This window comes from Folsomia candida, unplaced genomic scaffold (genome assembly GCF_002217175.1).
Source record: "Folsomia candida strain VU population unplaced genomic scaffold, ASM221717v1 Fcan01_Sc020, whole genome shotgun sequence".
Lineage (NCBI taxonomy): Eukaryota > Metazoa > Arthropoda > Collembola > Entomobryomorpha > Isotomidae > Folsomia > Folsomia candida.
Window position 1 is genome coordinate 1,215,025 of NW_019091212.1, and position 14,842 is coordinate 1,229,866.

The 14,842-nt window shown below is 40.9% G+C and overlaps 1 protein-coding gene across 2 annotated transcripts in view; it reads right to left on the reverse strand.

Annotated features, from left to right (window-relative positions):
- Nucleotides 1-14,842, reverse strand: part of LOC110858269 (lymphocyte antigen 6I) — a 36,967-nt gene that overhangs the window by 3,413 nt on the left and 18,712 nt on the right. Inside the window, exon 1 of one of the 2 annotated variants that reach the window (XM_035858348.1) lies at nt 8,708-9,090. The exons of the other annotated variant lie outside the window; for it this stretch is intronic. Coding sequence (XP_035714241.1) covers nt 8,708-8,735 — 28 coding nt within the window. The 5' untranslated portion in view covers nt 8,736-9,090. Of the gene's footprint in view, nt 1-8,707; nt 9,091-14,842 lie in introns of those variants that run through there. 2 annotated transcript variants of the gene reach the window in all.

Here is a 14,842-nt window from a genome sequence, read left to right on the forward strand (position 1 = left end):
AAGTGCTCTCAAATTGTTATGTATCGATTATTCCCGAGTGAAAATGGAAAATGGGATTCGTTTTGATTTCTGAGATTTTTCTTTTCGACATGAAGAAATTTTAGGGTCAATTCTTTCTCACAATGTTGTTTTTTCTTTCTTGCAGAGGAGAGAGTTTGCCTTCCTTCATCACGGGTGGATGGATGGATGGATGTTGCAAATAATTTGCAAGTGCGACTACCAGTAGGCTCAATTCGGGCATGAAAATGGACAATAAATATGAGGCCGAGAAAAAGACTGGGAGAAGAAGAAAGAGGAGAAATCATTTCGAAAGAATTGGCCAGGTCCAGATTTGTGGAAGGATTTGACTCAATTCACTCCAGGAATTTATTAGGCATTTGGATCCATCCTGCTATTGGCTTTCTCTTATTTTTTCTGTTTGGATGGGGTAACTTTCTCCATGCCTCGACTTTCTTAGTGGTGGTGGTGATGGTGGTGGTGGTGTAAGTGGGACATAAACTATTCGCGTTATGGGAGGAGAAGATGGATAATAAAAAGGATGAAATGAAATTTCGATTCTTCCAACATTTCGATATGAAAGGTCAAAGATATGACATGGCTGGAGGTGTGTCTGTTTGTCTCTCTTTCTCTCCTTCTATGTATGTATTTGGTGCACATAAAAAAATTGGCAAAATTGTATTTTCTTCGAATCCACTATTGTATTTGGCTTAGATACTTCTCTGCTCCTCCGTTAGATTTATTTCTCCAGGTAAGTAAGTGAACTTAATTCATAATCCGTCCCCCGGGACTACTTATTGCTCTGAATTAATCCCTCGAGAAGAAGACGACCCTTTCAATTAGAACTGGAGCGAAATAAATAAATTGCGCCGTAAGGAAGAAGAAAGCATATGGAGGAAAAAGCTCAAGGCCGATACAATTAAGGGAAATGAGCACATGAAAATTTCGGTGTTGAGGGAGCCCTCCATATCCCGAGGATGGGGACAAGTTAATCAGAAAGTTGGGGGGATGTGGGGCTAATCATCATACACGACGACGTCGCCAGGGGAGGAGTGACACATCATCGCCCGACGACACGACCGGGACACGACTTGCACGGAGCAGATGTACGTAAGGAGAGTGAGCGAAATGATGATGACGATACAATAAATGCATCCATGGAGGAATGACGTGAACGACTCTGAGCAGCAGGAGGAGGACGACTCTCGTAATGTAATGATGACATAAAGTTGGAGGAAATGGGAGCTCGGGCGGCTGGTGTCATGGTCATTAAGGGGCTCGACACACAAGGAGGTGATCTTTTTATGTTTTACATCCAACTCAATGTCCAGTCCATACGTACACACTCGTCCAATTTTTATTGGAAGTGGGCCAAATTTTGGGACACAAAGTTTTAAAAGAAGAATGGGAAAATTTTGAGAAAAAGTATTTCCAGAATGAGGAAATATCTACATTGTTTGGAGTTGAGAAGAGATTTGTATCAAATGCGTGCGTACACTTAAACTCAGGAATTTTGCGAATGAAACCGGTTTTGTTTTGAATTCTTTGACTTGCTACGCATAGGATTTTCTTACGTATTTGAGAAATGGGAAGGACGAGGAAACAAGTTCACCTTAATTTCTGACTTGTGAGTGAGCGCAATCAGAATCAAGGAAGAAAGTGAGAGTTTTTCAAGTGCCCCAAGGGTAACAGGTGCGCCACTGTGGATACGCTCCTCACCAGTTCAGACATTACATTCAAAGAGAGCTGGTAATAAATTAATCATGTGTTTGCATTAAGTTCAATCAAACCATTTTTCAAAACGTGGTCTTGCAAACGATCGCAAACAAAAACGACAAACATGAATGAATGATACAACAAAGATGTACTCATGTAATTCGAGACTGGTTTTGTAAATATTGAGACGAGACGAAACCAATTATCTAAATATTTCGTGGATTGGATGAAAATCAATAATTTAAATGGGAATGAATGAAAATGAAAGTAGTAGTTGATTATTCATTGAGATTTGATTTTGAAATTTACTAATTACGAAATTTTAAAAATATTTTATTACACAGACAGAAAAGGTGCACATTTATATTTATATTTTCTAAAATATTTTTATGCGTAGTGTTAATTAATCCCACGTTTTTTTCAAAATAAAAGTTGTATCTCCACAAATACGCACACTTTCACTCCTCCGAGTAAAAACGTATCATAAATCATCACACCCAGAAATATTGTCAGCCACAATAAAAGTCTGGTGCTGAATAAGACCAAACACGTCTCGGAATGACACAACAAAGAAAGAAAGCGAGTGAGACCGGAAACGGGGTGAAAGTTAAGCAACGAACCACGAAATGTGGTTCGCATTTACGGTTCTTGTACATTTTTGGTGTTGTGTTTAAGCACCCGGGAAATAGGATGGAAGGAGAAGAAGAAGAAGAAGATGATGATGAAGAATAAGAAATGGTTCACATTGACGGCAAGGTTGACGTTTCTTTAGGAGTCTCGCTCGGGTTAATGATGATGATACTTTGCTTACATACTTTACTGCATAATGCAGACTTTACTACAGGATACTTTATACGGGGATAGACGAGACACTGATTAATTACTGCGATGTGACCATCACAACACTGCCACTGCCACGCCGAGGAGGGAGCAGAAGACCAAGAAAAAGAACACACTCATTATAATATCATTCATTCTTTCCAACAAAAACTTGTCATCGCGATGGGGAAACGTTTATCAAGTTGATAACAATAATTTAATGTCTCGTTTAGAAAACTAAGTTGGTTGAAGAGGGGCAAATTGTGCTTAACTTTCTACTTGAAAGAAACAAGTTAATGAAGTGTTTGAAAAGTGGAGCAAGTAAAGTTGTCCCGTGTGTATTCAGTTATTTTTAGGGGTTGGTCATCCATCTTTTCAAACAAGAAATAACGGATGGATGGATGGACGGATGGACATGAGACGGTGTATTTTTTGGTCAAGATGGGTAAGTAAGAAGGAAGGATGTGAAAGGTGAATAAAGGGAGATTCTTTCACACACAACATGACGAAAAAGATAATGGTGATGATGCCATCATCAAGCACTCACTGAGATCACAGTGTATTCTAGAATAATATATACACTCAGATCAGTGGCCGCGGAAGGGTGCGGACATTGCCCCTCTGTCCCCACGGTTATTCGAGGTCCCCATCATCTGCCCATGTCATATAAACCCCTCCCTTCCCCCATCCTACACTGTTAATGTCCCCACAGCTTCCGCGGCCACTGACTCAGATGCCCTTGTCCCTCGTATGCATGGGTTCATTCACCAAAATTACTGAAACCTTGTGCAGCACAAAGTTCCATTCAGCACGAGATAAGACGAAGAAGAAGAAAGGGTAGAACGCAGAAGGAAAGTCGCTTGCCGAGTCTGGCACAAATATCCCATGAATACTAATTGCTTCCCACTTTTTGCACTAATGTTGTCCCAAATGTACTCTCGTTCTTTTCTTTTTCTCCCCACTCCCTGAGATTTTACCTTACGCGATAATTAATTAATGGCAAAAGTTTCTGGAGAATTTCGCGAAAAATTGTGCCTAGATTAGTGTAATAATAATCATGTCTAAGCAAATGTATGTACACATGTATGAAGCTCGGGTTATGAATACACGCGTAAAATAAATACTTATTAATAAAACGGGACATCATGGTGTTCCGCGTTCCTGGAGTTTTTGAAATCAAAGGCTGAAAATATTAATCAAATCTTGAAATTTTTCGATTTGTTTTCAAGTTTCCTATTTCACATCCTCAAATATTATTCTCTTCCCACTTATGTAGAGGAAAAGGCTCTCATACAATTTTTGATTCCTCTCTTCTCCTACATTATTATTTATTCCATTCCGTTTTGTTTACCAATGTTGCCTCGTGTTCTGGAGCAATTTGTAAGAGACGAAGTAGAAAGCTGACCTCTCGAGCCATGTGTATCTCTCTTTGTGGTACGTACATATGCAGCAAAAGAGCTTGTGCTTTGTTGGTTACTTTTTGAGTTTGGATGTGGACCAACTGGTGGATTCCCACCGGGTACAAAGAATCCCGACCCACTTACCACCACCACGAACGACGACGACTACTTCCTTTCTACTCTTTCTACTTTTAGAAATTCCTCGAAATGAAAAGAGTATCAAGAAGAATTTTTTAAAAGAGGAGAAGAAAAAAAGCTCGCAAAAATTTGTGAAAGATTTCAAACTAGTGTAGGAATTTGTATCATATTTGTTAGCCTGGATTGGGTTTTGAGTCTGAATCTCCCAAAGGAAAAGTCTAACAAAGTAGTCCTCGTGCCAAACAAAGGAGGAATGTTGTGTCCCGTTTATTCCTCGTCCTCCTCCTCGTGTCACTCTCTCTGTCCTTGTCACATGTCAAGTGCAGTGAGTAAAACACAGAAGCAAGATTCAATTTCACAGTCAAATTTCCACCCGGGTAGTAGCAAACAAAGGCAGCAGCAGCTTTAAAGTAGCAGGAGGAGGACTGAGTCTGACCACCACCCTCTCGACCCCAGCAGCCTTTTAGCCTTTTCTCTCTCTCAGTTTTATTTATTCATATCCCGACCTTTGGAAGAGCACTTTCACTCACAAATTCGAATATATTTATAAATTGAGAGAAGAGCTACTACTAATCAGACCGTAATAATTTTTATTGCCGTAACTCCTTCCCTCGAGGAGATGTGCACTTTTGGGGCCTACGGGTGAAAATAAATCGGGACCTTGTTTTATTTTGCTTGGTTCCCTACGTAATTTGTGAGATTTGCATGAATAAATACGAACAAGGATTAAAAGTCGGTTGACTTTCTGTGTAAAATCAATGACACGGCTGACGGGGGCCTGTGTCACGTCGTGTCTCTACCGCAAATTGCCTTTGATTCTGCCCATGTTGCTTCAAGTAGGCAGTAGCTCTAGGGTTGGTTTGATACTAAAAATAACAGCTATTATGGCGTACTCATTTATTTTGAAAATGTGCTCACTTTCAACTACCGAATTTGGTGGGTAGTTGTTCATTTCTGGAAAAAAGGACTCAATTGGGCATCAGTGGAGAGGAAATGGAATAAAATATGAAAAAAGAGCACGAGTCGAAAGGAGGAGGAACAAGTGGGTGACGTGCATGTCGTTTGTTTGCCTTATTGTGGAGAATATCATCATCATCTTGTGAAAAGCAAATGGGGCTCGACTCGAGTCACTGGTGAACGTAGAGAAGAATTTATATTTTGGAGAAAGCAGGAGAAAGCAAATCCTGGGAAAGCCACTCCAATCCTGGAACAAACAAATGAGTTTGTTCCACTCACTTCAAGTTCACAATTGGCTTTGGGTTGATCCTTCCACTTTCCTTTTCATGATTTTGTCAAGAGCATAAAGGACGAGAAGGAATAGACTGACTGCTTCTATTCAGCAGGAAAGATGGTTATTCGATATAAGTAACACAATAATAATGCCTAAATTTATGTACGAGTAGGACCAACCACCACCGTCAAGACTTGTGCTTGACGGGTTGTGGTATTTAGTCCATATTATTTGGATTTGGTTTGTCTCACAACAAAACAAACAATGCGACAAGTCCCAGGACGTTCAGTCGTAATTTGTGTAGAACAAAATGTCTGGGACGACTTGCTTTATCCGGAGAGAATATCTTCATACATAAGGACTTATCTTGCCAAATATTTGCAATAATTCGCCATAATTATGGACATCATTACGCTGCCCCACGAGGCAGCATTTCTTTCTCGAAGAAATATTTACCACCCAAGACGAGATGAGAAGTCACCAAATCCATCTCCTCAACGAGAAGAGGAGATTTTCTCCCCTCAACAAGAATGCATGTCACGTTATCCACCAAATAACTCACCACCAACCCAGCCCAGCCACCATTACGTAATTGTATGAATGCGAGGAGAGTGGAGTTATACGTTGAAAATGCAGATTATGTTGGGCCGGGACAAATGGAGTTGTTAATTAAAATGCATAAATTTGAGAATTCCTCCCTGCCAAGTGCAAACAAATAAAGGAAAAGCAGCCCCGGACTTCTCAGCAATAAGCAGCCAGCCAGCCAGCTTATCGTGCTGTCTGGTCGTGTTTAGTATGTGAGGCAACCAGGAAGAACTAACTGCTCAACAACCGGGTGGTCTGGTGGCCGCCGCCGCGAGTGACTGAATGAACGAGTAATAACCACCAACTGCCACCTCGGGTGGGTGAAAAAGCGTCGCATGGAGAGTGAAGTCGACGTACGTCCACTGGATTAGTGAAAGTCGGCCGCTCTCCTAATTCTTGAAATGTTCCGAACAACACGGAAAAATTGGTTCGATTCTCTCATTATTCCGCGTGCAACAACATGTTCGAGGGGAGGAAAGAATTTGTACGATTTGCAATGATGGTAAAATAATTTGGAAGATTTTGAAAGTGAAAGTGGAAGGAGGGAGGGAATAATTAGCGTTTGCTTGCTTTCACCTCGGTCCAATTTCACTAAGCGGGAAAGTTTTGCAATTTGCGTGAGTAGTAGAAAATAGTGGCGCGTTGGAATGGAGACAATCCAATTTCTAGTTTCATGTTTTTTTGATACATTGTAAAGTTGTGAATTTGAAATAGTGGGAATGCGTATTTTTTTTTAATTTTCGAAATTAACTGAAATCGAACCAATGGTTCTTTTCATTCGTATGTATTGTTCCTTCTGGGACGGAAAACAATCCCAATATCAATCGGAGGGTGAGAGGAGGGGAAATAGAAATAGAAAAAGTACGGAACCGGCTATAAAACCTGTACCTGATTGAATCTGAGCATTTGTGGATGTAGGAGGAGGAAAAGGAGAAGAAGAGAAAGTGCAATTGTGGCGTTAATGTCGTGGAAAAATTCAGATTTAAACGAAACTCGACTCACTTTAGTTTGGTAAGAAAGTCCACACAGAAAATAAATCGATCCCACAATGCTGCGAAAATAAAGTGAAAATCTGCTCTTTTTTCCCTTCTCCCTCTTAAAACTAAAACTATACAAGCAGAAGCAGGCCTGATTTCGAAGGCCAATTTACTCTGTGGAAAAATTAACATGAATTTTTGCCCCTTCAATACATTGGGCGAGTGTTATGTAATGTAGCAGAAGGGGGAACAATGTAGGAAAAATATTCGGCCGTGTTAAAACCTGCGTTAAAATTTCTACTGGTCTGATTTCATTTCATCGCGATTCTTTTGCCAAAATCTGGTCCGGTTGAATTAACACCTTCTTCCATGCGAGTGAACATCTTCATAACTCGAACGACCATCGCGCACTACCTCTTTTTTTACCACGGGGAAAATTCTATACAAAACTCCTCCGCACTTTATTGGGGAAAGTAGAGTTGACAAAAAAGTTGACCGTTTTCATTGTCCCGTTTCATACACGCAATCCCACCACCCGACTAAAACCAGGGATACAAAGCAAGTCCCCGACAACAATACCCGGGCATGAGTTGCGGAGCCACCACGTCAGATTTTATTAGGGCAAAGATGTGTTTTAAAGTGGAGAAATATTCATTTGATAGCTCACCCACTTCCGCCCAGGGCATGTTATGTTATTCCGCAATAATCGTAAAGTTTCCCAGCAGCTCCTTTTGATACGAATCGTCGTCATCATCATCCACGCTGCTGCTGCGATTTCAAGCAAAACTACTGCTGTTGCTGGCATTTGGGTTTGTGTGCCAAGAAAAGTAGAGTACGGCACCTCGTGTGTGAATCTCCCGCAATAAATTGGCTGGGTTACTGACTTACTGAGTGTGTGCTCTGCCATACGAACGTATTTGTGGAAGATGCGATGTGTGTAGGTCGTGAAATATAGCGTGGAAACGTGTATAAGTCCCAGTTTAGTTTTGATTTTGGGCGAAGTGAGATTGATTTGTGGATGGAAGTGGAACTAAATGGCTAATAAATGAGAATAATGACTTATTGATTTTGGCCAGGCAAGCCAACTTACGACTGCTTTCTCTCCTAGGTGAAAGTGAAAGTGGAGCTGGGCAGATGAGTAAACTAACTTTCTCTCTCCTTCCACTGAGCCCTCCTCATCAACACATTTTCATTTCAGGGGAAAATACTGCGACTTCTACGCAAAGGGAATGGGTACGAGATGAGATGAGATGCATTCTCAGGCCAAACCTGTTGTGAGTTATCTCTCGTAGAAAATGTTCCTTACACATGGCATCGGAAGGTTCTAAATATGTCACGTTGTTCTGCCCGAGATTAAAGAAAATCAGGACCAGGATATCTCTTTAGCCAGATATTTACACTCTTAAAAACCCAGTGTTAATCGTGACCGAACGGTGTGCCTTCACCTACGGTGGTAATGTTTCTCACCTTAAATTAACACCAGCCAGTGACAATTTGTCACAAGATTTATCACCATGCGGTGAAAAACATTATCACAATTTGGTAAAGTCACACTTCTGTGACGATTTTACCGTGTTTTTAAGAGTGCACATAAGTATATCCTATTCATAACATGCTACCTGGTCCGCACTCTCAAAGGTAAGTAGTCCATGCATGCACGCGTCCTATTCATTCCCTCGTTCCGTTGTGAACCCATTGTTGCGAGTAAAATGTGTTAATTTCAAGTTATTAATAATATTGGTTTAATTACGGAGCGAGAGAGAGATGAGAGATTACTACTTGAATAATCATACTCTCACTTTAGAATATATTATAATATTCGGATCCACCAGGTAATAAATTACCTCCGCCAAAGCCCAGCCATTCTTCCATTCCACACCCGAAAAGCAAAAGCCATCCAGCACCACCTTCGCTAGTCTGAAACGAGGAGACACAGAGCAGCCGGATAGACAATGGCTGATTGTGAAAGTCTTTTGTTTCTGGAGAAAGGTGCTGTTCCACCACGGCCACCACCACCACCACTCATCCCATCACCATCATCATCTCTCTCTCTCTCCGAGGTGGAGGTGTGGTTTGGTCTGGTACACAGGCGGCCCCTTCATTATTGCTTCGACGAGTGTACTACTTGCCGAATTGTGGTGTGGTTTCGTCGCGGTTGTCTGGCCGTAGTAGGAGCGGAGCACCTTACACAGTCTGATTTAATAAAGGAGGTAGATTAGAAGGCTGCAAAAGAGCAAGCCAACCAACCAACCTTCCTTCTTCGTCTTTGTCTCGGAAATTGGAGGACTGTATGTTTTTTATGTTTGTGTGACTTATTGTGTAACTCGATGGCGTGGTGTGACCGTAAAACTGTGTAAATAAGCGGCGGCGTTGTCACAATTAGTTACTTTGTTGGTAGTTTTATTTATTCGTCACACAATTTCTCATTTACTTACAATTTTAGAGTGTTAAGAGAGACGAGGGGCAAAATACGTGTTATTGTTCTCGTAGCTGGAGAGACACTCCAATTATTTCAACTTGAACTTCACTTAAAAAGGGCATATTCACTGCCAAAACCGAAGCCAACTTCTGGCAAAAGGAAGGTCTCCTCAACCTCACCAGCCAATGGCTGATGGCCACACAATTATTGGAGGTGGGGTTGAGGAGGTCACGAAAGGTTCAAAAAAACTTTAAAGAAAAAGATTAAAAACTGGACAAGTTCCAGGAAAAAAGACGACAGAATGGCACCATTCAAATTTACCAAACTGGTCTCTGTCTCAAAGGTATATACATACATCCACCAAAGTCATTCTCATATCACAGCAAATACATTCAGATTTTTTTTCATTATCATGTCAGATATCATTTAAAATAATTATGTAAATCTCGACGACAGTCTTCTTCCTCCTCTTGTTACAGTTTCAACTGCTGATTCACTTTGTGGTAAGATGGGAGAAAATGAAATCATCATCACTTTCACCATCCATCCTTATCCCACCAGAGACCAGAAAACATACGATATTCCACACCATAACTCAGTTAAAAGGACGAAGGGCGAATTTAAAGTTGCCGTATTGCCGATTTTTTTTAACTTGTTTCCCCGATGAGAAATAGTTTTGGGTAAATAAGGAAAATGTGTGCGGGAGGACAGGGTGGAATTCAGAGTGGGAGAAGGAAGAAGACAAGGCTCAAGAGATGGAGGAAAAAATAGAGGAAAAAGTGGGTGGATGGGTTGAATCCGAGAAAGTTGGTTGCTCTGCCGAATGAATGTCACTGGTGAAAGTGGAGGAGTGAAAGTTGAGTGAGTTGGTGATGGTTGAGCGGAAATTTTATTACGATTATGGGACAAAGCCTTTATTTCCCTGGGTGACTTTTTGTGGTGTAATCGGAAGGAAGAAAGAATAAGGGAGGAGAGAGGAGAGGAGAAAGCGATAGAGAGAAAGCAGAGGTGGTTATCATCACATTTATTTCATTTTATTTGTGCACCCTCACTCAAAAACTGGTGATTAAGATTTCATACGAATTTCATATGTGTTCTTGTCAAGAATAGATTACCATGGAATTTTAAACTTGATGGGTTTCGAATGAATAATAACCTATTTTTTCCTCCTGAAAGGAGGACGGAACGTTTGTGAAAAAAGAGTCAAAGACGGGGGATAAAATGTCATGGGGATTTAAAGAAGACGGCGAATATACATACTCGTATTATTTGCTTGCAAAAGGTTTCTGGAGAATTGGAGTGGGGGAATTGATAGGAAATCTGATATTTCAACGGAAATACACACACACACAGACAAAAGCAGGGCACATGAGATGATGGAGAAATTTGTGGGAATGAAATCAATCCTTTTTAGAAAAGAGAGCTTTTCCATGTTCACCATTATTCGGGAAGGGAAGGGAAACACAAACATCAACAAATTCAGATGTAGATAGAGATCACTCCTTCACTTTCTCTCCTCTCGCAATCGCCCAACGTGGATGGACAAACAGATGGTATCGTGAAAGGAATTCCGACGATTGAAGATTGGCTCTGGGTTTGTGTTTTGAAAACGATTCCAACAACAGGCTGAAGTGGTTGGTGGTGAAAGCAAAATTAATATTTTCACTGGGTCCCACATTTGTAAAATATGTACGCAGTGCATAATTCCTCTTCAAATGTGGCCTAGTTTTCAAACTAATAAATTATTTATGTATGGTAAGCGAACCCCTGGTAGGATTCAAGGTTTGCTTGCTGACTATCAGTGATTTGCTGTTCAATCACTAATGAAAAAAGTTTGTTAGTTGTGCACTGTTATGACGTGATGTTATCCAACATAAAGTTATCCAACACAAAGAATTTGCTGGGAAAAGTAGGGAAATTCATACCATTGTAATTCTATCAATGTTGTATTTTTCCGTAATGTTATTTATTCAACATGTCTGCAGGCTGATTTTAAAAGTATCATAATTAACAGAAATTATAATGAGGGAAAGTTTGGGGAGCTGTGAATGGCATACGTACTGGTATAGTTAAATATAGCCGATTATTCCAAATCCAGTACGATACGCGATCAATATAAATTTCTGTCCGGATCCAGTAATTGTAAGAAATTACCTATAACACATGGTTTCTTCGCTAATGGGATAATAATTCCTAATAATAAATTAAGTGCTAATGACTTGTTAAGCTTCCGGGGTGGAGTCGCAGGCCAGCGAGATGAGCAACGAGGACGAGCAAGTGATAAAAGGCATCAATTATGAAACAAACTTCCTCCTCGGGGTGAATTAGAGCTAATTATTAATCAGATCAGACCAACACCACGGCTGCTCCAAGGCAAGTTCGACTTTTGACAAGAATTTGTCAGAACAGCCAGGAGAAAGTCTGTGGAAGAAAATATTCTGCATGGAATCCAGTCACCCGTCAGTATTGGTTACACAATTCGCTGAAATCTATGCCATCATAAAAATAATACAGCTCCTCTCCCAGCAACCGGCACTGCTAAAAATGAGGTAGAGTTACATACAAATTCCGCTCTGGTATTTATTTGGTAATAACTTTCTACCAAATTGGTAACAGTTTGTTTCTGAGTGGTAGATTTTTCGTTACTGAACGGTAATTCCCCTTATTACCAGTGCCGGTAGAGTTATACTCGGGTCAGTAACGATTGAATCCCAGTTTTCTAAGAGTGCACCCATCCACCATTATCTCATCATCGTCTCGTCAATCATCAATATCGCGTCTGTCTCACTTATACTCATGGCATGGCAACTAACTATAAAACAAATCATGTTTTTATCTCGCAAAAAAGTCCGACAATCTATTTCACCCGCTAAATTATTCCCACCCATCTCACCACCCAAACAGAATTTATAACTGAGCGCACCCCAAATTCTATTCTAGTCTCAGCCTTATTTTTGCTGCCGGATAATCGGATCGAATACGAAATCAATCTCGAAGGCTGGACCAGAAAGTGAGATAAGACCGGGTAAGACAGCCAATATGTGCAAAACCTTGTAGACCACCAAACTGCATCACTTATAGGATAAGATTAAAACTTGAAACGCAGCAGAGAAGAAATTTTTGTGCTGCTGCAGAGCAAGCAAAAAAAAGAACACAAGATGTGAAAGTTTGGTCGAAAAGATTTAAATTTTTATGAAGCATTTTACTATTCCTTCACAAAAACTTGTCTATTTATGGGCGGAACCACCACCGGTTTTTCGCCAGGATTTTGCTTCACCGAATTCCTTTTCCAGCTTTTTTTATGGCGAATCGTAAAAAAACAAAATCTCTCAAGGTAAAATAAATGTACTAATTTTATCCTTAAATTTAAGAAGGTTGTGTATGTATTTCGAAATTTGAAGATTTCACGGCCAACCAACCGACAAAGCTTAAAGTGTGAAATGCAAATAGCGATTCAATTCAATGAAGAGATTCAAGGTTTCCAAAGAAAACTTTGCAAGTGTGAGGATTCCACAGTCAGCCAAGGTTGGTGTTGCCCGTGGTGGTGGTGGTGGTGATGGTAGTACTGTGGTCACTGGACCGTGGGAGAAAGTCAGCTTTCTCCTCGAAAACCAAACAAGTGAAGTCGAGTAAAGTAAGTAAAATCGATACATTATCTGCTGCTCTTCGTCCCACCACCACCAGCCCCAGACTACGACGACTTGGTGGTACATGATGGTTCTTGGGAAAGGAATGTGGGAAAGGGAGCCAAGATCACCAGCAGCAAAATCCAAGGCACCAGCAAGTGAACAAACTTTGCCCACTTTCACCATCATCATCAAACATCACACGCCAAAGGAATAGAGTTGGAAGTATTAAATGGTCCCCTACCCTGACAGCAGCCAAGCCAAGAAGGTGAGGTATTAAGAAATGGGAGGACAAACTTACTCGTCTATGTTTATTTATTACCTAATAATTTTATTAAAACTTGCTAAATATAAGTGAAAGTTGTTGCCCCGTGTGTCGCGTTAAGTAGGCATTATTTTGGCCCGATTTTAGCTTCAAAAGGAGAAAGTTCTCTTAGAAGAGAGAGAAAGTGCTCCACATTCCCATAAAATACGGGAAGAAGGATCAAAATCACGTCACGTTTTAAGCAATTCCCACTGCGACAATTACATTAAAAGGAGTAAGGAATGAGTGGAGAGAAAGTCTGTGGAGTGACTGCATCCTCACCACCACCGCCACGGCCAGACTGCTCACTGCTCCGTACGTATATGCGATCCCGATTGCAATTCTAATCTGAAGAAGGAGACAGATTACTTGAGGAGGAATTTGGATGCTTTCTGGGTGTCAAGTGCTGGACGACGTCGACGTTCACGTTCAACCTTCTTCTCCCTTTGAGAGCCATAACTCAGCCGGATGAGAGAGAAGAAAACAGTCATAATGCAACATGCTGTCACCTAATTCCACTCGGAGAAGAATAAGCAGCAGCAGCAGCACCCAGCCAGATGACAATTGCATATGCTCCCAACCATCCAACTTGCCCTTACTTCCTTGAAGATAAGACAAATCGGGCCGAGACGTGGATGAGCTTGCATCCATCCACACAACTTTTCCTCTCTCTCTCGGTACTCTGTTTGTATGAAAAACGTAATAAAACGCTTCATCTCTTGTGATGTCTGAGCTCACTCTTGAAAAAAAATCAGCATTCTCCAAACTTTATTCAATTACTGGGTAAAACGTGACACATTCTCATCTAGGAAACAGCAAGTTATTAAATCCCGACAAGAAACGGATGGATGGATGGATTGGATTTGAATCCGTCGCTTATTTATCATCGTGATGGTGGTGCTTTAGTTTGTTTGGCTTTGCATGCATGCATACATTCATACTTTGCTTTATGTGAATGGGGGGAGATCATGACTATGACGATATTGAACAAACTGTGCAAAATTTGTGTAGTCAGCACCCCAACAAAGTTATTATTGTGTGTCAGGGTAACAGTCTGGAACGGGGAAAATTCGAAGGATTTATTTATCCGGTTTTCTCCTTTTTTCCCAATTTTGCAACTTGTGGCGTTAAAGAGAAAGTCCAAAGAGAGGGAGAGAGAGATGCAGATGTTGCCAACCATGCATCACATCACTTACGGAGACTAATACAGCAGAAGGATGGGAGGGAAGGACATTGGAGAAATGGTCTAATTTATTTTACACCATGAAATTCCGCACCAGATGATGACAACGGAACGAATATACATACGCCCAGAAGTAAATGTGGCTTTCTCCAACACGTCGGTCGTCGTGGCACTTTATGCGAAACCTCATTTTTCGCAAACGATGCAAAAATTCAAACCAAGTACAAATTCCTTAGAATGAACAGTGCTACCGAGTTTATTGTAAAGGTGTGGAAAGAAAGCAGTGTCCGGATATTTACCCGGGTGGAGGTGATGGCGGTTGGTGGAGTCCGACTACAAGACAGAAAGTGAGGTGGTGAGAGATAAAGGAGAAAGTGTAAGTTGAACCACCAGAATTCCGTGTGTGCGGCCGAATGTCTGGTGCTGTTCTTTGTCCCCGTGATTTGA